Source organism: Semicossyphus pulcher, unplaced genomic scaffold, assembly GCF_022749685.1.
Source record: "Semicossyphus pulcher isolate SPU_LCO1_2020_fin unplaced genomic scaffold, fSemPul1.0.p SCAF_4, whole genome shotgun sequence".
NCBI lineage: Eukaryota > Metazoa > Chordata > Actinopteri > Labriformes > Labridae > Semicossyphus > Semicossyphus pulcher.
Window position 1 is genome coordinate 32,228,432 of NW_027211715.1, and position 27,995 is coordinate 32,256,426.

At 45.1% G+C, this 27,995-nt stretch overlaps 3 protein-coding genes across 3 annotated transcripts; all 3 read right to left on the minus strand.

Moving 5' to 3' along the window:
* Window positions 1-2,358: 2,358 nt before the first annotated feature.
* foxc1b (forkhead box C1b) lies at window positions 2,359-4,521 on the minus strand. Its single transcript, XM_069679975.1, has one exon. It carries the CDS (start codon window positions 4,223-4,225, stop codon window positions 2,813-2,815), a length of 1,413 nt encoding a protein of 470 aa, XP_069536076.1. The 5' UTR covers window positions 4,226-4,521; the 3' UTR covers window positions 2,359-2,812.
* Window positions 4,522-17,730: 13,209 nt separating this feature from the next.
* On the minus strand, window positions 17,731-21,488 carry foxf2b (forkhead box F2b). Its single transcript, XM_069679885.1, has 2 exons — window positions 20,300-21,488; window positions 17,731-18,460 (listed from the first exon to the last, which is right to left on the minus strand). Exons 1-2 carry the CDS (start codon window positions 21,273-21,275, stop codon window positions 18,288-18,290), a joined length of 1,149 nt encoding a protein of 382 aa, XP_069535986.1. The 5' UTR covers window positions 21,276-21,488; the 3' UTR covers window positions 17,731-18,287.
* A 4,465-nt stretch (window positions 21,489-25,953) lies between these two features.
* Window positions 25,954-27,646, minus strand: foxq1b (forkhead box Q1b). Its single transcript, XM_069680126.1, has one exon. It carries the CDS (start codon window positions 27,474-27,476, stop codon window positions 26,586-26,588), a length of 891 nt encoding a protein of 296 aa, XP_069536227.1. The 5' UTR covers window positions 27,477-27,646; the 3' UTR covers window positions 25,954-26,585.
* Window positions 27,647-27,995: the final 349 nt, after the last annotated feature.

Consider the following 27,995-nt stretch of genomic DNA (forward strand, 5'->3'; position numbering starts at 1 on the left):
TGATGTACCTGAACGTTAAACACCTCCACCACCACGCGACACAATAACCTAATAATGCTTTAATGAGGCCTTCTCAGAGCGCTTGTTGTGCGTGTTGGCAGCGCTTCCAGCATGAAGAGGCTCCTCTGGGACTCTTCATTTTGACTCTGCAGGTTTATAAACTCTCACAACAACACAGCGGGCCGGCGCGCGCTCTGCAGCCCCTGTGAACGTGCTTTAGATTGGGTACTGACAGGCTTTACTGCAGGCTTCTCGCCGTGCTTTCCTAAAGTGCATTGTTGACATCCTCTCCACTGACCTCCGTCACCTCCTCCTGTCTCGTCCTTATGATGAAAAATGATTCTGCGTTTTCCTTCCTGACCCCGGAGTGCCGCATCAATCACAAGGACGTTTGTTTACATGCTATAATCTCCTTTTTATTTTATTATTATTAGGCAGCTTTCTGCGCGTAATAGGCTGTGGGTTTAAGCGTCCCTGTGCAGCTTAAAGCCCCCTATGGAAGGTGCAGCGGCGGAGCGCATTGTTTACGTTAGATTTACGGGGTTGACTCATCTGACTGGCGGCCTCGGGGGAGCGTTTGCGCGCAGGAATTTTAGTCTCACTGACTCATTAAAATCTCATCCATGCAGGCCTGAAACTGACAGTCACGTTTAAACCTTCCCCGCGCCTGCTCGGACTCTCAGGGACACACACCTGCACACACACACTCACACACAATAGTCTGTAAGAGAGTGAAATGGCTGCTGGGTGAGGGCAGAGGTTAGAGGCTGAGACGCTCAAATAAACAAACACAACAAAATAAATGTTAAAAAATCAGGTTGTTCCAACGCGTTTTCATCCCAGGCCGTCAAATACCGACGCTTTATCACGGCCCTTAGGCGTGTAATATCGACGTGAAAGGTTGTGTGTTACAATTAGACGCTGAAAGATCCCTCGTGCGTTTGTGTGACGCGTAAGGCCGTGAAGCGTGAGGAGTGAGGACGGACAGGTTTCTCTGAGTCAACATTCAAACTGTCTCATGTGGTCACGTCTAATTATTAGTATTAGTATTAATGTTACGTTATTACTGATGCTATAATGTTTCCAGAATTGTTTGGTTTATAATTAAACATTTTACGTCGCCTATTTACTATGTCATTGCGTTGGACTAACCAATGGGAGGTTCAAGCTACTAATACAGATAATTATTTCTAATTATTTTAATCTAAAAGATATTAAAATATTAAATTTGATTGCACTATAATCTTTAAAATGATATCACGTCACTGGGATCTGTCTGCACATAACTACATAAAATAAATGCTGAAACTAAAGTTGTTCTGCGCTGTAAGAGTCCGGGTTTTAGGTGTGTGTGTGTGTGCGTGTGTGCGTGCGTGTGTGCGTGCGTGTGTGTGTGTGTGTGTGTGTGTGTGTGTGTGTGTGTGTGTGTGTGTGTGTGTGTTTGGAGGGGGGAGGGGGGAGGGGGGAGGGGGGGGGGGGGAGTTTTGAAATAAATAAACTAAATAAACATCTGACAGCAGCCATATTTCAATCAGTCAGAGCAGACCACAGTGCTGCTGCTGCTGCTGCTGCTGCTCTCGAGCCTGCAGGACACAAAATGCACAACAGTCTGCAGTGATACTACAGATCACATCAGTCACACCGTCCTCATCACGGGCCAGACCTTTGCTGTGTGCTCGTGCAGCAAAATATTCTCTGAAGGCCTCCACAATAAAAGCAGCTGCAGCTGCTTTTATTCCCTGTGCATGCTGCATCCAAAGCCTCCCATCATTCACACACAGCCGTCAGACGGAAGCCTGCTCAGTCTGCTCAGTCTGCACGGACGGGTTTGTTTTGCTGGGTTCAAACCGCACTGCTGATCTGCTGCCACACGTGTTTATTTACCGCCTGCGTTTACACCTGAATGTTGAAAATATTCTAACCTGCAGGTTGGCCTCGAGCTTTTATGTTGAGAATAAATATGAACGTTAATGTTTCCCCTCGCACAGTTTGATATGTCAGGTACAGCCTCGCTGTCAGGCTGAGTTTGGCCTCTGCAGCGCAAAGAAGGGCCGCAAACCCCCGGATATCTTTCAGTGATTTATTTTCCCCTCTTGAACCAAACAGGTCCTGTAAACCTCTATTTACTGTTAGAGGTGTTCTTTTTTCTTATTGGCCTTTATGTCAGGAAAACATATTCTGTGGATTCACTAAAAACGAAGAAGCAAAGCACGTAAAAACTGTCTTCTGTGTTTTCCAGAGTTTTCAGTGGCCACCGTTTTTAGAAACTAATGTCAAACATTTTCGACCCACACGCTTTAACCTCCACCTGTTTTAACCTCTTCAGAAAGCGTCACCACTGCTAATAAAACACTCCAATTAAAATCAAATAGACGGCACTTTATTAAACAAACAATGTAATGCCTTCAAAAATAGTTTTTAACAAATAAGACAAGAGAATAAAATAAGTCAGTAACAGACTACAGAGTCCCTCTATTTCTATACAAGAACCGGGACTAATAAAGGCAGCGATAAGAAAACTGGGTTAAGTGTTTGGTCCTCAACATCCAACCACTCCCTTTTCCTACAAAATAAATTACTATATTAGGCTATAATTTACAGTTACAGAAGCTGCTTTTTGAGCCATCTTTATAAACAATTCTCAAAGTGAGAGGAGGGAAGAAAACTTACGTGTTTGTGGTGTTACACACGCCTCGACAGAAAAAAAGTCTGAATCTCTTTATGTCCATTCGGAGTGAGAATAAAAGACCAAAAATACAAAAAATATAAAACATATATTAGAGTTATTATTAATTTAAAGGCCCGTCGGCTCTCAGAACTTGCTGCAGTCATAAACAAAAGCTCCTGAGGTGCGGTACAGGGACTGGCCGGACGGGAAGGCCATCTGACAGCTATTATTCCCGTTGACCGGGGAGCCGTTCAGCCCGATCCGCTGGGACTCGAACATCTCCCGCACTGAGTGGAAGTTCTGCTGCTGCGCCGGGTAACCCGGGCTCAGGTGGCTCAGGTCCCCGTACCAGGACGGGAGTCGTCCCTGGTGCGCGTGGTGGCCGTCCTGGCCCGCCTGGCTGAGGTTGCCGTGTCCGAGCGGGGACGCGGTGGTCGTTGTGATGCAATAGTCGGGCAGAGCCTCCTCCACCGTGGTGGACGGCGCCAGGTGTCCTCCGGAGGACCTGTCCCCCGCGTACAGGCTCATGGCTTGCATGTTGCAGTGATAGGTCGCGTTGGAGTTCGAGGAGATGACGTTCTGGTTGCAGGTGGAGCTGTACGCGGAGGTCTGGTTGGGGGAGTAGTTGAGCGACAGTGAGGGAGTGATACCTGTCCGCGAGGAGGCGATGAGAGGCGGGGAGAGCTCGGCCTGCGGAGACCCCCGCAGGGTGGTCATGATGTTATCCACGCTGAAGCCCTGCGCCGGGGCCTGGCCGTGGTGGTGCTGCTCGGGCCCGTCCATGCTGAGAGACCGGGTGGAGGGCACGCTGTGCGGGCTGCCTGTGGACATGCTGCTGCTGCTGTCCGGGCTCTCTATCTTTGGGACGGTGCTCAGAGTTGGAGAGGCGGCCTGCGGAGGCGTTGCGGTCCCGTTCTCAGTCTTTATATCCTGGATCCTTACCGGCTGAGAGCCCTGCCCCGGCGGGTCCTGCTCTCTTCCCGGGGTACGGGCAGAGGGGTCCTTGCCCTGCCTGTCCCGGTCATCCTTGTCCCTCTGCACGTCCTTCTTTTTGAACCTCCTCCGGCGCCGTAGAAAGCTGCCGTTCTCAAACATGTTGTAGGAGTCCGGGTCCAGGGTCCAGTAGCTGCCCTTCCCGGGCTTCTTATCGTCCCGGGGCACTTTGACGAAGCACTCGTTGAGGGACAGATTGTGCCTGATGCTGTTCTGCCAGCCCTGCTTGTTGTCCCGGTAGAAGGGGAACCTCTCCATGATGAACTGATAAATCCCGTTCAGGGTGACCTTCTTCTCCGGGGAGTTCTGGATCGCCATGGTGATGAGGGCGATGTAGCTGTACGGAGGTTTGACCATGTCCTTCGGCTGGTGCTGCGGGGTGTACGGTCCGTACGCACGGGCCATGCTGGCCGGGTACTGTTCGTGGGCCGCATGGGAGTACATGCTCATGGGGGCAGGCATCCCGGTGTATCCCCCGCCGGCCCGGTAGTAGCTCTGGTCGCTGCTGATGTACGGAACAACTCCCAAAGAGTTGGGGCTGGAGACGGAGTAGCGCGCCTGCATCCTGCGCAATGCGTAAAACCTCCCCAAACTGTTCCCCCCAGATAGTCTCAAAACTTCGGCGCGTGCTCCGGTTCTGTCGCTGTTTCTCTTCTTACTTTAACGTCTGAAAGTTCCTTCTTTAAGCCACAGCTCGCCGCGCTGAGCCGGAGAGAGCGCACACAGTGAACATTTGGAGACTGAGAGGGCTGAAGCTGGAGGAGCATGAGTCTACAGAGCAAGGAAGTTTTTTTTTACCCTTCACATTTTTTTCTCCCTTTTGGCTGCTCGTGCTGCTCCTCCCCGAATGTGTGCTCCATCATCCAATTGGAGGACGAAATGAACCTGGAAAAGCTGCATGGCGACAAAAGTTACTACACCCTCCTCCTCCTCCTCCTCCTCCTCCTCCTCTTGCCTCTCTTCTCAGCTCAGACATGAAGGTATTAAAATGTTGTTAGGGTGTTGCCAAAATGCTGACAAATTTACTTAATGACCCAAATTGCGAGACATGTATCATTTTTTATCAATATATTACATCGTAATAGCATGCTGTGCCTTCTCATTATTCTGTTTTGAAAAGGAGAAAGTGAGTTTATTTCTGGGGCACGACTCTTTAAGCTTCTGGAAAGAATGTTTACTCTTCGCTTCATCTCCAAAATTTCAAACCTGTGCGTAAAATTGGAAACAATCCAAAACAAATGTTCTGAAATTCACCAAAAATGTCCTCCACGAGTTCTGTGTGTCAGAGGCCCGAGCGTGAGGCCTTTGGCTTTCCCACATATTATTATTTTAGGAAGCTTCAAGCTCCAATCAGACCAAAGGTTTCAGCGATTAGGAATGCAAAATGAGCCATCAGTTGTGTGAGAAACTGTCATCAGCTGCGGCTCAGCCTCTGAATAAACACGCGGACATGAAAGAGTGTGGATGCTCCCTCCTGCTCCCCGACAGCGCCGGTGGGCGGTGTGTGGAAACTAATTAAAGGTTAAATGAAGATCGTTTGGTCGCGAGGGGTGAGAAAGAGGGGGTCCTCTGGGTGTTGAGGTGGGACTTTTTTTTTTTTTTTTTTTAAAGATGTAGACCTCCAAATGTCATTCACACTGCGCGGGGTGTTAACAGAGCCATCAACATTCCCCAAAGGCCTCCACAGAGATGTGTGCGCTGTGTTGATTGTAAAGAACAACACGAGTGTGTTTTCAGCCTGATGGAAATAATGGTTTAAAAACAGGACAAAGATGGAGGCGATTAAGAGAAGGATGAAGTTCGGCCTGATCCATCTTCTCAGGCTGACAGAGAATATAAATCAATATCTTATAATCAAAACTGTTGTTGATTATCAAACTGATTAAATCCGAATAAAAACAACGAGATCAAACCGATTTTCTCTTTTCTTCATGTGTTTGTTGATTTGTCATCACGAGGCAGTTTAGTTCTATTAATGTATGTTCGTATTTATTATTTTATTAATTGTGTTATTTTTAAAACCAACATCTGCTCCACGTTCGTTTCAAATAATCATTGTTGCTTTAACAAATTTAAGAAATATGATCGTGCAACTGAAACCATTTCAAAGGTATGAAGCAGCCCCGCACGTGGCCTCTGGTGGCTTTATTTAACTGACATTAGTTATCATGTAGGCTCATATAAACCACAACATGTCGTTTTAAAGGGTTGCAAAAAAATAATGTCGAATTTCGTAAACAAATCCAACTTCAGATTTATTATAAACTTTAAAAAAGAGAACCTTCTGCCATTCAAGATTTAGGATTTACACAATTCTAACACGTTGAACACATTTGTCTGAACTTTCCTCCATGTCACAAATAATTACATTAAAAGCGTATATTTGCTAAATCTCTTTATTGACAGAATGGCCCCAAAATACAGACAAAAGTTAACATAAAGCAAATTACTCAAATGCTGTTAAATCTAATATCTAACTGAAAAGATAAAAATAAAATAGAGCTATAAAGATTATTGGTATAACGCTCAGAGCCTATAGTATTGATAAAATAACAAACCAAAGGCAGTAACTAATCAGCTTCTTTATATCTTTAACATGGAAATGTGGCCGCTGACGCGCCTCAGACAACAACAGAGTTTAAATCAAACTTTAACCCCCTCTGATAATCCAGAGATCACCTGTGACAGGAGTTAATTTCTCACTTGTGTGTTTTCATTTGGCTCTTTGTTCTGTCATTTGCATGTGTTGTTGTCGGAGCTCTCATGAGGAAGCAAATGCAGCAGCAGCAGCAGCGGACCATCACCTGCGAGCTCCAGCAGGCCGAGCACCAGGCCGAGACCCCCGCTGACACCGGGGCGCACTGAGGGGTCTGCGGGAACCAAAGCAGCAACACACAGGTGGATTAATGTTTATAAAATGTTTGTATAACGTTAAATATGCGATGTCTGAATTCTATTTATTATTTTACTGTCACAGCTGAGATTTCAGTGAAAACCAACCTCCTCGTGGCAGAATATTTTTAACAGAATCCAAAAAGGAAACAAACTTTCTTTAAAATATTTAATTTACTTTAAATGAAAAGTTAACGAAATGTAATTTCGTTTTTACTGCTGATATCAAAGTCAACTTCCCTCTGACAGAAAGCTGAAGGCCCCTGCACAGTGTATTACAGTGTGCTGTAGTAATTGTTCTCCTAATATGCGACACACTCCTGCCCCCCAGTGGCCACTTTGATGAAGTGCGTGATAGCTGCGTGTTGAAATCAGTAGCTGGAGTTTTTAGTGTTGGAAGGTGTGAGCATGGACAGTGTACATTTCACTTGTTACATGTAAGTCTGTCATTCAAAGTTTAACTGAAGCGCTCATCAGACATACTGAAGGAGAAGTTCTGATCCTGCAGAATGGTTCTACACAGAGCGGAGAAGTTGTACTTCTTCACAGCAGACTGATAAAGTTACTGATAATAAAAATAAAGTAATATCACAGAGTAAAAGCTGTTTGTAACTTAGGTATGTGTAAATGAAACACGGGACTGACTCTGCAAAAGCTCTGTCACCTCTGGTTTCAGCCTAAAGGTGCGTTTACGACAGCAGGAACTTTTCAAGAAGTCTGTGCGTTTCGACAGCAGGAACCAGGTTCTAGATTTAGTTCCACAGTAGTTAACCTACCCCCTGAAAAGTCCCTGCTCAGGGGGTAGGACTTTCCAAAGGTCCAGGAACTTTCAGGACGGGGCCTGCAGTGCTGATCGTCTCTGATTGGTCGAGTACTCACAGTTTTATTTCATCCATAGGGCGGCATGATATTGGAAAAAAAACAGTTTTTGTTTGTTTTGTGATATTTATTGTGATTTTAAAAAATACAGGAAATTATACCAGATTAATGTAAATAAATATAAACAATTAACAATCATATTTCTTATTATTTTTATATAAAGTTTATTGATATAGCGCTTTTCACAGACAGAGGTCACAAGGCTCTTTACGGTGACATCATAGGGATATAACGCACGACTCATATGTTGGCCATATAAGCCACACAAATAAAAGCGTACAAAGTTTAAAACAGAAACGCCAAACAAATAATAAAATACACAGTACATTAACAACATGTAGGTTGAGTAGCTCAATGTCTAAATATCTTTTCAACTGTTTGAAGACATCGACACGTTCAGCAAACCGTCAGGATGTGGGCAGAGCGTCCCAAAGTTTGGGTGCGATGGCCTCAAAGAGCTCGATCAGCGCGGGGCTTAAAGTTAAACAGAAAGCAAATGAAGCATGTTTGACCTGAGGGGGCGAGCTGACAGGTAGGGGTGAGTAAGTTCAGCCACATGTTCTGGGGCCCGACCATGAAGGGATCTGAGAATGAGAAGTTTGAACTGGATTCTGACTGCAGCAGGGAGCCGGTGAAGGGATTTCAGTTTGGGAGTGATGAGAGGGCGTTGTTAGAACCCTTGCAGCAGCATGCTGTGTAGACTGCAGGCGATTTAAGGCGGACATGCTGAGTGAAGGGAAATGAGATGAAGGCATGAATGAGCATTTGAAACAAGAGGTCTCAGTTTACTGATATTCCTTAAATGGAAATAACATGATCTGGTGTTTTATGTGGCTGTCGAGCAGCCTAGAGCTTAGAGCGGTCAGCAGAGCTCTACCAGAGGATCTCAGACTGGGTCCTGGCTCACAGGGCGTAAAATCTCAGTAGGGGCCCGTCCGTGTCCGGCCTTAAACGTGATTTAATAAATCTTTAAATCAATCCTAAAGTCAACAGGCAGCCAGTGTAGGGATGCTGTAATATGGGCACATTTGTTTGACCGAGTTAAAAGCTGAAGCATTTTGGATCGTCCGTAGTGTAAAGTAGAATAAAATGCAAATACCCACGTTAAGTAAAAGTGCTTAAAATTTCTACATCAGCACAGAACAGTAAATGTACCTCTTCCTTCTACCACTGGTGTTTACTCCTTAAAGCTCCTGTGAGGAGTTTTTCACTGGTTATGAAACAGACTTTAATTCTGATGACTCAATGTGACCTACAGAAGCAAACCAGACATCAGAGACAACAAAGATTATTTCTTTATAGTTATTTTTAATGCCTGAAACCGCTGGCAGGGGGGGTGGGAGTCAGACGAAGAGATTAACTGCACGCTGCCTTTGTTGCCGATCACCACTTTCATTGATATTTCAGTGGTTTAGTCGACTTTGTAGCACCTGTGGTGTTCCCGGTCAAAAATAACCGCCATGTAGGAAATGAATGGGTAACACACCCGCACACACATGAACCACACACTTCAGACTGAACAACCGGACCGGTTTTTTGAACCAGAAGAAGAGGAGATTGAAGTTGAACAAGAGACGGAGGAGGACGTCTCAGAGATGGAAGATGGATTTTTGAATACATTTTTATCTCTTGTCTTTTCTTTGTATGTTCACTGCAGTTCTTCATGTTAACCACAGACACAAACAGACACAGCACAGTAAGGGGGAGAAACGAACACGACAGGAGGGTTAATACTTCCATCATATGTTGTGACATCTTCTCGATCATGAGCAGATACATTTTAGACAACAGTGAGGACGTCACACGTGTATAAACCCTCTAGAAGTTTTCAGGTGAGAAAAAGAAGTAAATTAAATGTTCCAAAGACACGCAGGCTTTTATTTTCATGTTTTTATTGTTGTTTTGTATCCAAAGCCCTTTCAGTCCTTTCTGCTCTGATCCTTAGAGGAACATCGCTCAGCTACTGATGTATCAGTAATAATAATCTTGACTTAAACAACAGATACATGGATGTAAGTGTTTCTGTGTTAAGAACAAAAGCTGATTGTTCTGATTCCAAACATAAAATGTAGAATTCCCTGCAGACTGGAGGCTGTGAGACGTTTAATGACAGAAAATATTCAGTTAAACATATTTATGACTTCACCTTTATTTCTTCATCGTAGGTAAGTAATATAAACTTTATTTCTGTTCAAATTCCATCATCAGCAACCGCTCTGACAACTTTCTAAGTCGCTTCATCAAACAGAAGTAGCTTAAGTGGTAACATAGCGCCCTCTGCTGCCACATCGACGCACATGCACCATCAGCAGCGCAAACAGGGAGGTTTACAAAAAGGAAACTTTGACTTAAAAAGAAAAGAAATAAAGCATAAAGCTGCACAACTCCATAACAAATGTCCGCTGCAGTAAAATGATCCAGTTTTTATGTATAGAGTGTTTCAGTGTTTGTGCTGCTAACCTGGCATCAGCTGAACCTCTGTAAGAGACGTCTCCCCCCTGAGGGAGAATCTGATGTTTTTTCCTGCCGGCTCTTCTCCGGGTTATCGGCTGTGTTTATATTAAGAGCCTAATTAAACACAGACAGATTTCCAAAATAACTCAGGACCTCAGAGTCACGCACCCAAAGAGAACATTGGAATTGGTGCTCAAATAAATAACTGCCAATCATCCATGTGCGAAACATTAATCTTCTGTTTGGTGCTCCGGCTGCGACTGGTTTGAGGAGGGTGAAGCTGTTCTCAAGGACACAGAGCCTCACAGTGTGGCAGCTTCTACGTTTTTCGCCGCCAGAAACTCAACATGTAAGACCAGACAGACGAGCGAGCGAGCAGAGCGTCTCTGAAAATCCCCACGAGGGGATGGGAAATGACTGGATTGACCTGTTTCTGATTTGGTGGCCCTGATGAACGGCATCATTTCCTCCCATGATGACACATAAACACATAAAATCTTATCGCTCTTTATTTGCACGCCACTAAGGACAGTTTTTATTTTTAAAACGAGGTTTGACTATAAAATGTAGCCTTCAAATAATGGACACAGCCACTGTCACCCAGCGGTCTTTTTGAAGCCTTGTGTTGCACATTTCTGCCACCGCCATGGTTTTTTTTAAGACCAGAAGTGACCATATTTGGACGAAAGGGTGGCTCTGGAGAAGAGCTGCAATCATCAGTTTTTAAAGCTATTCAGTTTAGCTGCTAATGAGCTAGTTAAAGACAGTGTATCCACAGAATGAGAGTAGAAGACTCATCTGGGCGAGCCAGCGACAAGTGAACAAGGACTACACAGGTATTTTAAAACAGCCAGCAAAAACAATCCTGACTCCCATGCACTGGCCAACCACAAAGACATTCATGTATGAAAAACGTGGAACAAGAACAAGTCAGGTATGGAGTGCATTGACACCTTTATAAGATAACACTAGATCAACACTCACTAAAAACTTGGATCTTGGACGGCCTTTTGGTACAAAGAAATGTTGCAGCAAGCCAGATTATTTTTCAGTTACGCGCATGAAAAAATGCCCAGATGTCCATTTTTTCTTTGTTATTAGCTGTGGTGAAACCTAGCAGACAGCTAGCGGCACCCACATGTGACTCAGGGGGACCAAACACCTAATCATGCAGTCATGAGTCATGTAAATATTCAGCCCCTGTAAAGTTGTCAGGAAAAGAGAAATGAAAGCAAAATGTTTTGTGTAAACATGCTAACTGTACAGTTCAGCATTTTAACATGGGGTCTTATAGGGATTGACTCACTTTTGGAGCCAGCCTCAAGTGGACACACGTGGAACTGCGTTTTTTTGCACATCCACATTGGCTTAAACTCTCAGCTCCAGAGGCTGCAGCCTGATGGTATGTGTAGGAAAATGTGTGCAGGCGACATTTAAAGTGTTTTAGATTATGGAGGCCTCCTATACACCCCCCCGTTTAGATTCGGTGGACCACAGCGCACTTTAGCTCCCGTTCTCATCACTGTATGCTTTATATATGGTAGGCCGGCTGTCAGTAATGCGGTTCTGGTCCGTCAGACGGCGCGAGCCCTCGCCCACAGGAAGCATGTCCGCAGTGCAGCAAAGCGCTGGCCCGAGCAGCTGGATTCGCAAGATCACAAGATCGCAGGAGAATTGCGATAACATCAATGTTAAACAGAGCAACACACAAACAACAGTTCAGTTCATGGTGTTTTATTTTGAAATGACCGGATGCTGTGTGTGACTTCCTGTTTGGAACGATCTGCTCTGTTCAGCTTGACGCGCGCTTGAAGTGGCCTCCATCAAAAATAGACCCGGCGCGTATCTTTAGCGGAGCAGAGCCGAGAGACGGAGCGCAGCGCGTGCTGTGGAATCATGAGCATTGACTTGAATGGGCGCGATTGACTCCGGAGGCCGCGGCGCACACGGAACGCGCCAGAGACGGATCCTGTGAAATTTAAGGGTTACATAAATAATTCAATTCTTACATTTTCATGAACAGGGCCAAATTGTTTTTCCACCAAACTCTTTCCAAGAGATTACCACTGATTACTTCTAACTTTAGATCTCGATTCGGGTGCATTCCTATCAACTGCTGTGTAAAAGAATTGGGCTTAGCGACCATGATGTCGCCCACTGGTTTGGGAAATCTTTTGTTTAACATTTCGACCACCGCCATCTTGTTTTTGTGTAGCTATGAGGGACCATTCTTGGATGATGTGTTGGATAAGTTTTGTTTTGTCTCTGCTTAACAGGCCTTGGTAGTGACTTGTCAATCACAGGTAATATCACCTATTTAACTCTCAATGATAATTCACACAATCATCATCATGCTGTTTTGAAGAATAACCAGGGATTCCATAAACTCATTATGAAAATGTTTACTGAGACATTAAATCAAGTGATCAAGTGATTCTTTTTGGCACAAGGAAAGTCGCCCCCTGCTGGCCATTAGAAAGAATGCAGGTTTAAGGCACTTCCCCATTGGCTTCACTTTTGAAACCTTATATTCAGTCTATGATCATTTCTGCCTAGTTGAACCACAGACTCAGTCTGTTGACCACAAACGCCGTGCTCTGACACGAAACCACAACTCCAGCTTCATGCAGGAAGGTTCCCAGTTTGGGAAACTTTTCCAGGAAGGAGCTTTGATCAGCTGTTTCAGAGGCTTTGGGCATCAACACCTTGACAGGTCTTGCAGGAAATGGAAAAGCTTCCCTGAACATGTTATACGGATAACTCAGTAAGCCTGCTTCTTTCCACAAACAGTCACATCTGCAGTGTGAATGCAGGATCAGGATTTCAAACTAATGGAACGAGCATTTTTTGCATAACAAAGAGCAACAAGAGGCCGAAAAGGAAGCATTTAAAAAGTCAACCACGCAGCTCTGAAGGCCTTTGAGAAGAGAAGAGTCTCCCAGCCAGCTCCGCAGATGGAGGACGGCGCTGAGAGAAAACTGGATTCATGTTCTGTTTCAGCCACATCGTCCAGCAGCAGAATGTACCAGGGAAAAGGTGCAGATGTGCATGACAGCGTGATGCCCAAGATTATGTGAAGAGCAGAGATGAGTCTTTAACCCCCTGGTGCTGCACCTTTGTGGAGGAGGAGAAGAAATAGGAGGCTTTACCTTAAGAAGCACATCTAGGCAATTAACCCAGCACCTCCCTGATGAACCCTGTAAATAGTTTGTACCACCTTCACCATGTTGGTTTTCTTGATCCATCCGTTATCTGTACTGCTTATCCTGTTCAGGGTCACAGGGGAGCTTTAGCCTATCCCAGCTGCCTTTGGGCGAGAGGCGAGTGGACTGATCTCTAGTCAATCACAGGGCTGACACACAGAGACAGACATTCACGCTCACACCTAAGGGCAATTTTATGGCGTTGAATGGGGATCGACTCACGTTTGGAGACAGCCTCTAGTGGCTACTCAAGGAACTGCAGCTTTTTGTAATTCTGTGGTGACCTCCTGTGTCAGCCCGGGAGATCGCTGCTTGGCTGAGACATTTGCTGGAGAACAGACCCCATCTTTAAACCCCTGGTGACGCCCCCTAATGGAGGAGGAGAAGAAGGAAGGAGCAGACGGACATCTGTGGGGATACTTAAACACAAACCTGTTAATGATTACAACACTGGCTTAGTAGCCCCTCACAGAATTTGAATGATGTGGCTCGTGCAGTGTGTTTTTTAAATGTGGCCATATGCATCATGTCTACACCTACAAAGAAGCCTCTTGGAGCCAAGAAGCCGACAGGAAGTCCAGGAGAGTTGGTCCATGTACAGAAAAGACGTCACTGATGAAAAGTTGTTAAAGATTTAGCATATCACAGAACGGCGAGTTTCAATAAGTCAGCACTAAACAGGAAGTTGTTATAATTCAACAAATAGCTTAATATTGAAATACACATTTTTCACTTTCACTGTATCACTAGTTTTCCATAAGGATATGATAGCACAAAGTTCTGTGTGTGGGTGTGATGGCTGGTGAGAGCCAAACTTGACAGAACACCGGTGGAAAGAGGTGCCCACTTGATAACCCCGTTGATGTGCTGGCTCTCACGGTTTAGCTGTGGGGGCAGTAGGAGCCATGTGGTAGGGTAGGTAGCATCAGCGCTGTCTGTACCTGGAGCTCACATGAACGGAGCCTGGGTCTGTTGAAGGTGGCAATGCTGCCTGGGTTGTGGTGACCACTAAGGGCCATGTGGTAGGTTAATTATAAGTGCTGGGATCAGGGTGCAAGGGGAGGGGCTTCTTCACTGAGCGCGTATCCTTATCATCATGGCACAAGCATCTTGTGTTTAATTCAAATTCATACACAGTGTGTATTAATTAGATTGATATATTAGTTATTGTTCATCATTGATTGAGACACGGGTCACATTCTTCCTATTACAGGAAGTTCGTTGCTGTCAGTCATTCATTTTTGCTTCTGGTAAAGTTGATCCAAAATTTTTATTTTAATATGCCGCACAGACGTTTCGGGCAACAGCCCGTCCTCAGTGACTTCAGGCAAACAAACACAAATGGTCATTGGCAGGTGACCACATCTTTAAACCCCTGGTGCTGCACCTTGATGGAGGAGGAGAAGACGTAGGAAGGGACGGCACACGCTTCACCTTAAGAAGCACATCTAGGCAATTAACCCAACACCTCCCTGATGAACCCTGTAAATAGTTTGTACCACCTTCGCCATGTTGGTTTTCTAGAACCATCCATCCATCCGTTATCTATACTGCTTATCCTGTTCAGGGTCGTGGGGGGCTGGAGCCTATCGCAGCTGTCATTGGGCGAAAGGCGGGGTTACGCCCTGGACTGGTCGCCAGTCAATCACAGAGCTGACACACAGAGACAGACAACCTTTCGCACTCACACCCATGGGCAATTAAAAGTCACCAATGAACTTAAGGGGCATGTCTTTGGAAGCCGGAGTACCCGGAGAGAAACCACGCATGCACAGGGAGAACATGCAAACTCCACACAGTAAGGCTAACTCTGTCCAAACTGGGGTTTGAACCAGTCACCTGTGAGGTCTGTGAGGCAACAGCACTAACCACTGAACCACCATGCAGCCCTAACACAAAGATAATCATCATCAGAAATTCATCAAGGAATCCTAAAAAAATCATAAAAACAAGACAGAAGTAACTCTTCATCGAGTCTTGATTCCAGAGTGTCAAGAAAATGAATCCAAAGAGATTCTCTGAGAATGATTTTTTTTCTTTGATGAATTTCTGATGATGCTTCCGATGCTTCTCTTTGTGTCAGGCTGTGACACCTCTTTGGGAGCTGCTGCGTCAGCCTGAACACTGATCACTAATGTGTGTCACCTGTTTGTTGAGGTCTTAGCACCCTCGCCCCTCAGGGTGAGCGCTTTCATTTTTTTCTATTAGTGCTTCTGTTAAAGTAAAATGGGCCAAAGCCTCAGTGTGATGGTCTCTGCCACTAGATGGCGCTGTACTCCACCACATTGTGAGTTCCTCAAGAATCCAGTCATGGAAAATCCAGCAGCTGCAGGGCCACTCTGAGACTGTTCATCATGGAGGGCTGCATCCAGGAAATTAGAAAGGACTCTGTTGTGTAGTCAGATATGATTTTGTCTCTGATATGTGACGGCTGATGTTGGAGTTTCCCCTCTCCGTTTCTGATCCTGCTCCACATTTATACCCAAAGTTATACCCCGAAGTTTTGAAAGCACCCGAGGGAGGCCGCCTCACTGAGACCAGGTCAGCCCTGAGCCTCTGACGCTGCATGTGAAGCTTGATTACTTGCAGATTATATTAATACGTCAGATGATGTTACATGAAGATTCATTCCCTGCATAACAAGGCTGCGAGCTCTTTCCTTATTGTTTGCGTCATGGCACAGAGGCCCGAAGGAGAACACTGCTGCCGTTTCACATGAGACCTTTCAGACAGTTTGAATATGAAATATTACCTAAAACATGAATTTTAAATGTGTTTTTCATTTGTAAAACCTTAAAATTACTATTTTTAATTCTCTCTTCCTGCTCAGCTGATTTTGTTCTACATGAGAAAAGATATTTAAAAGCACTGAGCCCCAGAGCAAAAGTTAGAAAGCCATAATAATACACTTTATCATGAGAAGTAAACACTGAGGTAACAGATATTAAACTTCCCAGGGAAGACATTTTCTCAGACGTGGAATTTAAGGCACAGAGAATGACTCAACAGGGCATTTTCAGAAACAGTGATTATGTCAGGGCCCTGGTGAGGAGCTGCCTCCGCCAGAGCATTATTTGCATATGTTAGTCCTGAGAGATGCTGCATTTGAATCATGACTGAACAGCCATGTAGACAGGACTCCAGCAGCAGCAACACAAGCGCAGCCTGCTCTCTGTTTGTGTGACGAGGCAGCTCTCTCCCAGTCTGATCTGTTTACCGCACTCTAAAAATACCACTTTGTTGCATTTCCATAGACATGCAGGCCCCGCCGCTTCATTTGTTTATGAGGCGACTTCAGATGTTGCAACCCTGGATGTCCACATGGAAAGTAACAGGCTCAGGATGCTGCGTGCGACAGGCCGGCGGAGGCTGTAAAACATTTTGTGAAACAATATTCAAACTAAGAATTATCAGTTTTATTCTGGTCTGTAATCTAACTTTAAAAGGACGCTTATCCTCTAAGCCTCACGTCTTATCATCAGTCTGCAGTGTTGTTGTATAAATGATCCGCCTGTGTGGTTTGTAGCAAGTAATCCTGCATCATGATACCCCCTAATACCCTGACTTTGAACAGTATGGAAGTACTTTTGTTCAGGCACTGTTCTTGCTTTACTTTAAAAACCAGCTCCTCTGCGTTCACATTTCAGAGGAATTAGTGAAACCTTTTACTCTGCTGTATTTGACAGTTTACAGAACACATGATGAGAGTCCTGACTTCAGAGTCAAGCAGCCAACAGAATGCACATTAGCTCCACTTTGAGCGACAAAATAATGAATTAAGACATCTATTTCACAGGGCTCATTCTGCTGTATAAACAGAACTTTTACTTTAGATTATTTGGTGCAATTTGCTGTTAAAACTGCTGCACTTTAACTGAGGAACACGTTTAAATGTGTTCCAAAAGAAGTTTAGCTTTATTTGCATGTTGTTGCATTGCTGCGTAAAGGATCGTAACTCTTCTTTAAGCTCTGCAACACCCCCGTTATAATCCCCACTGCATTTCTAAATCCAGGCTATTTAATACAACTGTCATATTTTAATCACTCATTAAAAATTCAAATTAATCACACAATTAAAAGTTTCATTAAGTGACAAACAAGACAAATGGCAGCCATTTTTTAAGTGTTGCACATGAGGTTGTTGCTCTTCTTTCGGGCCTGTCAAACAGAGCAGTTATAATGTTAAAGAATAACACTAATCCTGAACATCAGTCAGTAATCACATCCTAAGTTTAGTAAAAGTAGAAACACCTCAATTTATGTTTTTATCATAATTCAAAATCCTTCATTCAAACCCTTCGTGAAGTTTTAACAGCCAAAAACACTCCGAGTATGAAAAGTAAAATGCAGAATGATCCTCTTTCTGTTGAGTTATTTTAACATCATTACTGTGGTGTTGGAATATAAGCAGACTTGTAATGTAGCTGTTTGTAAGGGAGACACCTTTAAGTTTTAAAGCTCAGTCTGCGGATGAACTCCAGCTGCCAGATAAATCAGCATCAAGGAGGAGGAAAAGGAAATACTAAAGTATCTCAGATTGAGATGATGTACTTTCCATCACTGCTGACCAAACTGGAAAACAATATGTTATATGCAATCACGTGTTCCTGGTATATATGCATGCTCACTGTCACCTCACAGAAAACACATCCTCTGCTTGAGTTTGCACGGAGAGACAGAAGTCTGCAGGATTGTAGCCTAAAATATAAATCAGCTTTATTGAAACCTTTTACAAGACAAAAAGTAGGCAGGGAGGTTATACAATAAGTGCAAGGTTTGTTGCAGTTCATGTTAGCCTAAAGCGTCACGTGTGTAGTTACTCTAATAGGATAGAACATAGTTACATAGAATATAATTTGTTTGCACGTGTTACAAAAGCAAACACATTAAAAGTCGTGTTTCTGAAACTTCTTTTGAAGAAGAAAACGCTTGTCAGGGTTCATACAGGCAAAGTGGTTTTTTAAGGCCTCTGGGGTTTCTTCATTCATTTCCTTCAATGCAAAGTCCAACAAACAAAACGCTACTTTGGCTGCATGTAGGAGGCGAACACACACCGCGATACATCCTGGTAGGAATCCTCCAAACATTCAAAAATAAGTAGAAAATTTAACAAAAAAAAACAGTCCTCTTTGTCGTGACGGGGCTGCAGTTTGACTGTGACCGTCGTTCCTTCTTGGAGTCCACAGTGGCACGCGCGCTCACATCACGCAGGGTTTGATGTCCTGACACACGCTCTGCGGGTGGTGGTGGTGGTGATGGTGATAGTAGGATCCACCGGCCGAGGGGTGGAAGGAGGAGATGCCGTTAAAGTTTAACACGAAATCTTTCCTGTCGCACACCGAAGAGTGGCTCTGATAGCGCGGGATGCCCACTGCAGAGAGACAGACACGTGTGTCAGTACACAGATTAATACATCAGTAATTATTATGCATCCATGGTTTTACCTGTTGCATCTTAAACCGAGTTTAGTATGACATTATACTGCATAGTGAGCAGTGTGTGGGGGATACATTTCGTTGGTTGTGACCAGAAATCAAAGTTTTACACGTCAAATATTTTCAGAATAAAACATAAAAATAGTCATTAATCTCAAAACTAGTATAAACTTCAGTTCTGATATAAAAAGCAGATTGATGGGAAATAAATAACATGCAATCCTTTAAAAAAAACAGCAACAACAGACTTTCTGCATTTTGTTATTTAGCCTCCAAACTCGGACAACATTTCCTGATGAGGACGTTTCCGGTTTTTTTGCTGAAAATATTGATATTTATTTAAAATGGATTAATTAACAATCACAAAAATATTCTTTTTCTTTTTATATAAGAGGAAAAAAATAATTTTTAATAATAATTTCTGGAAATTTGCCACCTACACATCTTCCACAGGATGACAGTGAAATAACTTGTATTTTAAAATGAGTTACATTTCAATGAAAATCCATTTATTATGTAAAATATATTTATACCAAATAACAGCCCTCTATATTCGTAATGTTTCCCTGGAGGGCCCCAAACTTCCAATAATATTTAAATCAGACTCAGTGAGCGTCAGTTGGTGTCTGTGAGTGAGCCTCGATTTCCACAAAGAGAAAAATAAATGGAGAGGCTGCGGCTGCGTCAAGGTCATAAGGACTCCAGATGTGACTGTGTTTTTCAGGGGAAGACAGCAGGCTCTATCCTCCGGGCCACAGCTCGCTGCCCCACATAACCCTCCCTGACTGTCAGTACAGTATCTGACCCTGCCCCGCTCACACCGGCGCGTTTATCCTCCGTACGGCTCAATTAAGACGCTGCGTAAAGTTTAACAAGGCCTTCCGTCTCTGGTGGATACTCGGCGGTTTAAAATCCTCCGCCGGTGTGGTCCGACCTGCACAGTCTTTGTTTGGTTAACCTCTGGGACCCTTTCGGGGCTCCAGCATGGTTCCTCGCCTCGCTGAAATCCCCAGACTTTAGTAAATCCTGCGCGTGTTGTGTTAAAGTAAATGAGCGTGAACAGGGAGGTGAATCACTAAATAGCTGCTTTTCTTAATCTGTTTATTAGGCAGAATATCCCGTGAACACTTGTACAGATGTGATACAGCAAATCCTGCACGCTCTGGATTAAAGAGGCAGACTGTATACGACACACAAGCAGCTTCTATGACCTGAATGTTATTTATTTATTGGCTTTAAATCCATTAAAACCACATTTTTCTTGACCCAAGTTAAAGGCCAAAGTAGCTAGGCTATTATCTAATCCACATTCAGTGTAACTTTATTACTCAATAAAATGAGTTTAATAATTCTAGTTGTTTGTCACCCAAACTCCTGCTTCATAAACGATTGAACAGAATAATGAGGGGAAAATATAATTCAACTGTATGATTGAGATTAATCGCACTAAAGGGCAAATGTACAGTCTGTTACTCGCTTTGTACGCATGTGTGAACTCAAATGTAGTTTTTTTTTTTGCCTTTAAATAATCAGGAAAATCTTGACTTTAGTTTGGCTATTTTAAATTAAATGTTTCCGTTTATTATGAATTTAATTTTTTAATTTTCATTTTGTAACAGCTGCAGACAGAAACTAAATGCTGCAACAAAACCGCCTGTGTAGAAGATGATACAGACATTATGTGTTGGTTTTTATTATTGTGACATTATATTAAATTATTTTTATGAACATCCTCACACATTTTGTCATCAGCCCCACAATGAGCCGAATGGTACCTGATATGTCGCTGGAGTGGCTGTCCCTGCTGTTCTGGTGGAGATAGCTCTGCTCCAGGGAGTAAGGCGACATGCCGGAGTGTAAACCGGAGGATGCGGGGCTGCTGGAGGCGAGAGGCTGCTGTTTGATGTAGGGAGACCCGCCGGAGGACGCCCAGTGTGCGGACGTACTGGCGTACGGGGAGTGGCCGTCCAGCGCGCTGGCCATGGCCGGAGATGAGGGTACGGGGCTGCTGCTGCTGTCCGGCCCGTAGTCCCCGTTAGCCGGCACGGGACAGCTCGCCATGTATGTGGACCCGGGGCTCGGAGACATGTGGGGGACGTGGTGGCCGCCGCTCAGTCCGTCGTACCCCCCGGCCATTGAATTGCTCATCATGTCCAAGTTGTAGCTGTTGCTGTGACAGGCGAGAGTGGCGGATGGAGACTGAAAGTCAAAACTCTGCGGGAGAATGGAAGTGCCGAAACCTATCCCGTTCATCATCCGGTACATGGGCTTCAGGGCTTGACATTTTCTTCTGAAGCCTCTTGGTCTGCGACGAAACGAGCCCTCCTCGAACATGAACTCACTGCCCGGGTCGATGGTCCAGTAGTGGCCTTTCCCTGGCCTGCCCAGCCCTTTGGGTAGCTTGATGAAGCACTCGTTCAGCGACAGATTATGCCGGACCGAGTTCTTCCAGCCCTGATATGAACCCCTGAAGAACGGGAAGCGAGCCTGGAGGAACTGGTAAATCTCACTGAGTGTCAGTCGTTTGGTGGGGGAGCTCTGGATTGCCATCACGATGAGAGCGATGTACGAGTACGGAGGCTTTTCCGGTCGCCGTAAACCGGAGCTCGTCTTCTTTCCTTTAATGGCGCTGGACGAACTTTCTGTGGCGGCTTGTGGGCTCAGCATGGCGGGGTGCAGGACGCCGGACGCCGGGCTGGATCTCAGAGGAGGTGGAGGGTCCAGCTGCTGCTGAGGGGTCTCGGTCGTCATGTCAGCTCTGACGTACGACTGGCGTAGAGCAAAGAGAGGGAGGGAGAAAAGACGAGCTGTGAAATGTTAAAGACGAAGAATATATCGGGATCCAGCGCTCAGTGTCCGTGCAAGTGAGCGTTACACCACCAGTGGTCCTCAGGATCCAGGCGCAAAATGGAGAGAAATCTGTCTCCTGTTACGCACGACTCTCCCGTTACGCACGGTGCTCCCTTGACGCATGCAGAACGCACGGCGAGTACGCACTGACAGAGAGAGGAAGAGGAAGAGAGAGAGGGGGGAGCTGGTTATCCACTGGAGACGGAGTGTCCAGGACACAGAGGCTCCACTGGGTGTCACAGTGGCGCTAAGTGGTGCGCAGGGTGGCCATCAAGCGCCTTAATAGCCCCTCAAGTGGAGGAAACGAGAAAACCCCTCGACTTATTGCGCACAACAGTCCAGCCAAACAAATCTCGACCACCTATCATTCCATAAATCTTTGTTCCCTCTGCTAGAGCCCCCCACCCCTTCTCCTCATCCGCACTCTGCGCCTGCAAATCTCTCTGAAATCAGTGACGAATAGAGCCACCCCTCCTTCACCCTCTTGCCAAATCTGGCCCAAGTCCACTTACCGTTCTCAGCAGCGTTAAAGCCCCTTATTCTCTTCTCTCGTCGTCTTCTCTCCTCCCCCTCCCACCCCCTCTCTCCCAGCTCGGACTACACGCAATTAAGCCATCTATCAAACCTCCCCCAGACATCCCAATCAACAGCGCCACACGCCAGACGCACAAGTCCCCCCCCCACCCCTGCTCCTGCATGTATGAAGTGGTGATTTCAGCCTGATGTGCCACAGATCAGACATTTTCCTCACAAGTATAAACCTACACAATGTGTGCAAACGGTCCAGCTTGCAATTAGAATTATAATGCCAAAAACATGCACTTAGGCCTTCATGGTATCTGCAGCACATAGAACCCAAACGCAGCTCTGTGAGGCAATACAAAAACGCACCATCTTGTATTATTTGTATTATTTTGCTCATAATTTCCTCCCGAACTGGTCCAGAGGATAACAAAAACAAACTGTCGCGGTGCCGGGCTGGGGCGAGCAGTGTGAGAGATGGAGAGGTGGTGGTCTTTGCCGTGCGTGTGTAAGCGGGGGGTTGCTCTGAGTAAATGACTTTGACATGAGTGGAAGCAGGCTTTTTCCATCAAGCCCGGCCCTGGATACCACACACAGCGCGCCAGTGTCAGCTTACCGCCCCGGGCCAGAGCCGGTCCCATGGGCCCCGCGTTCATTAGAGAGAGAAAAGCGAAATTAGGCGAGCGGGCGTCGACAGTTTCCTCCCCTATGGAGACATCACACACAGATTTGTCCAACATGATGGAGTTATATATCCCATAAAGGTAATATCAACATCCGTGCTGCGAAGGAGCGCAGATCATTGAGCTTTGAAGCAGAAAAAGCAGCACGTTTTGTGGCTCTGTCGCTAAAACAGAGCTTTTTGGCTGTTTTGCTTGATCACAAGATTTCCTTTTAATATGTTATTAATTTCTTGCGTGCGTGAAAAATATTAATGTGTAGATTTGTATAAATGTCATTGCATTCTTTCTTGTCCACGGGCCCATGACGTAGTTTGTACGAGATAAAGCAAACAAACTGTTAAAGAAATAGATCCAAATTTTTCATTTCACACACTCAGATCTGAGTCTGCGCACGTGTCTGCCGACACAATCTTCTTAAGTTTAGATATAGCCTGGAGGATTTTCCAAACAATAACCACCAACAATAACCTTTTGCACTTTGCACAACAAAGGATGTGCGGATAAAATCATTTTCCACCATGACACACACACACACACACACACACACACACACACACACAGTAGTTTGGAGGATCTTAACGGCCCCCAGAAATTTCCTGCGACATCAAAACTTATGACCCCCGCGGAGATCAGGATGCCTTGGCCTGCAGAGGGGATCTTTGTTCTGGGAGCGCTTTGAAGACGGCGCTCCGGCGCGCTTTTTACGCACCGAGATTATATGAGCGCCTAATTTAGCCCTTTGCAAATCTCAAGTGATCAGCGGCCGCCACGAAAGCTATTCAGAGGTGTTTTTGATAGAGGAGTTTGTCTTTGGAGAACAGTCACGGCTGGAGGCCCATATGAGCCCGCTGCCGACACAATAAGGCCTGCTGTTTGTTTTTGTATTTAGGCTGAAATATGTTGTTTTCGCCCATAAAAAATATTAAGATTCAGAGGAAATATTTGTCCTGCTGCCTGACCTGAGGTAACCTATTTCAGGCCATTTCAAAATAAAACGACCACGGCCTACAATAATCTGAATAAAGCACATTACATAAGGAAAATCATATGGGTTTTATATTTCTCATTTAAGGTAATCAACAATAGATATTTAGAACTACGTGGTTTTCAAAATAAAATACAAACACAAAGTTTATATTTAATAAAAATCAGGGCTGTCCCATATTTCTTTTAACTTATAGGCCTGTAATAAACAAAATGCATTGAATAAAGCAACAACAAATCCTGCGTTCAGCGCTTCTCGACGCTAATCTAATGTTCTCTCGGCTGCTCGGGTTTTCTGGCTGCTCTGACTGTGTTTCCTGAGCTGCCTCTCCGGGAGTCTGGGAGGTCAGGCGCGGTTCAGTTTGCCGGAGTGACAGACTGTTTGGACTTCCTAACATTGTGCCTGCTGCCTTAAAGTTTGGTTTCATAACACTGAGGGCCCTATTCGATCCACAGTCAGCCCCTGAGACAGAACAGCACGCTGCGCACCTGGTCCAAATGTAAAAACAGAGAAACAACGCTGTTTACAAACATGAAGGATGCGCGTCATGACAACAAGGATGTCAACAATGTGGGGATGCTGTCTGGAAGGATTGGAGCCACGTGACTGCCCCGCAGACAGGTGTGCTGTTCCGTTGTTTCACCTGCAGGTTGCAGCATTGTCCCTGAAACAGGAGCGAGGCTCACCTGTCACCTGTCAGACTGATCCGAGAACAGACCTCAGGCCGGTCTGCTTCGGATGTACAGCCACAGCATGTGTGTGAATAACCACCAGTGTGAGCATGTGTGCTGTAGAATACAGGCCTGTACTTACGGTCAGTATTAAAACGTGGTCAAATGCTGAGACAAGTGGAAGAAGAAAAACATTTATTTTATATTTTAAAAGTGCAGATTAATTCAGTAAATCCACCTGAACAAGAAGAGTTCATGTCCAAAACTCCAGCTCCATAACTTCAATTTTATTTCATTAAATGTCTTTAACGGAAGATCTCTTATTTTAATGTGAGAATTAAAGTAAAGTGCAACTGTTATTGTGCTGTAATGTATGTCACCAAGGAAGCCCCTTTTTTATGCCACACACTGTTCCTGGTTAAACATTTGGAAATATAATCCCCCCTTTATTGACATAATTCTTCTTTTTGTGATTTAAATGGAAAAACAAGCGTTTAATTAAGCAGGTATATGTCTGAATAAAACCACTCAAACCAAACGGTTTATTTCATATAAAAAAGTGCAACTTGAATTTAACCGGAACCGAGAATATTTGATACAGAATGATCGAAAATAACAAGAAAAGAGAACAACGACTTACTTTTTATTTTGAAAGTTATACGCAGTCAAAATGTTAAATATTAACGTTTATATCGTGAGAAAGAGGAAGCTGGAGATGTGACATGAACAGCGGTTACACAGTGCACCCCCGGCCGATGAGTCTGGGGTCTGTTTCAGCACCGCGGAGAGCAGCTCTGGCCTCCTGCGGACACGGACAGTAAACAGCCTGCGCGCGGGATGTTGCGCGTGCATCTCTGAACATTTGGCTCATAAAAAAAAGATCTCAGCTGGGAGTTGTGTTTTGATGCGAGCACATTTCACGCAGCGTCTGCGCCCCTGTTCGGTCTGTAGTTTATATTTGGTTTTTGATAATCGGTTGAAAAACGTAAATAATGTACAGTAAACATTACGTGTTGTGTTTCACATGTCGGTGTTTCCATTAATTATATAAAACTATAAACTGTTCATATCAACGGCCTGTTAACAGAAAAGAAAATCAGCATTTAAAGATAATAATAACAAACGTGCTTCTTTTCTAAATCTGAAACTATAAAAACCATAAAAACCTTGTTGTGGCAGATTTCTTTGTGGAGCCTGTTTGAAATGTTTATTATGAAATGTGACGTTACTGTCTAACAAATATTTCACCACTCGAACTGTATTTCTCATCTTTGTAGTCCTTTTGGGATAGGTATCGTATTTACACGACACAATAATTAACATAACAAGAATTATAACAATAATAATACCAATTGTATAGTGTTTTTTAATATATAAGCTTTATTCTTTTGGCCTTTGTTTGCTGTGGTTGTTGCCCTGATCAACACTGTTTTTCTTTATTTCTCCAAATACTGGCGAATATTTATCTTATCAAAAATATTTCAGGACTGAAAAGGAGCTCTGAGGACGTAAGTTCAATTCTATTGTTTGCTTATGATGATGTAGGAGTTGTTGTTTTTCTACTGTACTTCTAACCTCTGCTTTTCAACAGGTGTGAAGCCCGCTCTCTCCCGCCCACGCTGCTCCGTCTGTGCACCTGCTTCCCATCTCTCACACACGCACACTCTCTCATCCTTTCATGTCTGTAATGAGGAAGTCATTGGACATCAGGGTCCCATTGTTTCATGTTTTTTATTCAGAAAAATACCAGGCATGCATCAATCAATCAATCTCAGGAGAAACATTTCCATGCGTTTCTACAATGCAGCCACGTGACCCTCATCGCAGCTCAGTCAATATTTATATAGAACATTTACACACAACAATATTTAATATATATACACACACACACACACACACACACACACACACTGAACAATAGTTTATACAGCAGATCATACAAAACATGAAAATATAAATAGATGAATAGTTTTATGTCTCAACGTGGCACTTTGTTGCCGTCATACAGTAGAAATGACCAATGAACCAAACAATGAATACACACGCACATGCGCACACACACACACACACACACACACACACACACACACACACACACACACACACACACACACACACACACAGTGGAATGTCCTGCGATGACAGCAGATGACAGCTCTTCGCTGGGCCATCACACAGTTAGATCTATATAAACAGGACGCCATGTTTGTTTTGTTTTCACTGTAAAGTTTCTTACAGCAGTCACGAGACAAGCAGAGTCTCAAACATTTAAAGCTCTGGAAGCTTGGAGCGCCCAAAAAAGTGCACATCACGAGTCCTAACATACAGTTCTGCCAGCAGCCCGCGCGCCTCATGACAGCAGAGAGTCTATATGGAACCCTCGCGCCTTGCTGGGCAGCTTAAGCGCGTGCAGAGCGGCCTCAGGTGATGTCTGCTGCAGGTATGTGAGTGCATCTCTGCCGTGATCCGTGTTGCTGCTGTACCCCCCCTCTGACAGGTACGTGTGCTGTGCGGGGTAGCTCAGAGTGTAGGGCAGTATGTGGGCTCCTGGGGCCCAGTAGAGCCGGGGGGCGTGGGGGTGTTCTGCATCAACGTGGCTGTCCTCCCTCCGCTTGAAGGGTGTGCTGAGGATGCTGTCGATGGCGAAGGAGCTGGAGAACTTGGCCCCCACCCTCTCCTCCGGGGCGGGGAGGCGGGTGTCCTCGCTCAGGAGCTCCGGGCTCTCCTGCTCCTTGGAGGAGCTCCTCTTGGCGATGCGCTTCCTCCTGCGCCGGAACACCCCGTCAGCGAAGGTGTACTCGCTGTGCGGGTTCAGCATCCAGTAGTTGTCCTTGCCCCATGGCCGGGACGGGTCCCGCAGCACTTTGAGGAAGCAGTCGTTGAGTGACAGGTTGTGGCGCACAGAGTTCCTCCAGCCGGTGTAGCTGCCGCGGAAGAACGGGAACTTCTTCATCAGGTAGTCGTTGATCTCTGCCAGCGTGAGGCGGCCGCTGCTGGACTCTCTGATGGCCATGGCGATCAGGGCGATGTAGGAGTAAGGGGGTTTGGGTCTGCGGGTGTAGGGCTTCCCCTTGCTGTTGTCCCCGCTCTGGATGACAGGTGCCGGGCTGTTGGCCACGCAGTCCCCATCCGACCCCAGCTCGTCCCCGGACAGAGGAGACGGGACTCCCCCCTCTGTGTCCATGCACAACTCCAGCGGCTTCTGCGCGAAGTGGTGCGCAGAGAAAACTTCAAGTTTCATTTTCCTTAAACAGAAGGATAATCTGTTCGTTCGAGTTTCTTCTCAAGTGTGGTCTCAGGTGTTGAGCAGAGCAGGTGCAGCAGCTCCTGAAGCAGACTCGTCTCTGTGTGTTTGTTGTAAAGGCTCGTGCGAAGCGCTGGAGGCACCCTGAGCCTCAGTCTGAGCAGCAGAACACAGATCTGTCTCCGGAGACACGCTTGTCTTGCTATAATATAATGGCTCTGCGAGGGACGGCCCACAGGCGGAGTTTCCAGCTCGAATCCATTGAAGCGATTGAGTGATATAATATATGTATGTTTACAATTGGACGCTACCGTGCCACGCCAGTGAAGAAGAAAAAAACAGAGAGGGAGGGAGGCGAGAGAGGGCAGGTATGAAAAACAATCAGTCTAGAATGAAACTTTATAAATGCAACAAGCCATCCTTTATTTCCCGCAGTCTTTGATCCCACAGAGGAGGAGAGACAGAGTATCAAACACCTGAACCCGATTATTTAACTTCTACTGGATGATGAACCAA

Coding starts and splice junctions, on each gene's coding strand:
- foxc1b (XM_069679975.1), bottom strand. CDS start 4,225: ATGCAGGCGCGCTACTCCGTCTCCAGCCCCAACTCTTTGGGAGTTGTT.
- foxq1b (XM_069680126.1), bottom strand. CDS start 27,476: ATGAAACTTGAAGTTTTCTCTGCGCACCACTTCGCGCAGAAGCCGCTG.
- foxf2b (XM_069679885.1), bottom strand. CDS start 21,275: ATGACGACCGAGACCCCTCAGCAGCAGCTGGACCCTCCACCTCCTCTG. Junction 18,461..20,299: donor CCACTCCAGCGACATATCAG/GTACCATTCGGC, acceptor GTCTCTCTGCAG/TGGGCATCCCGCGCTATCAG.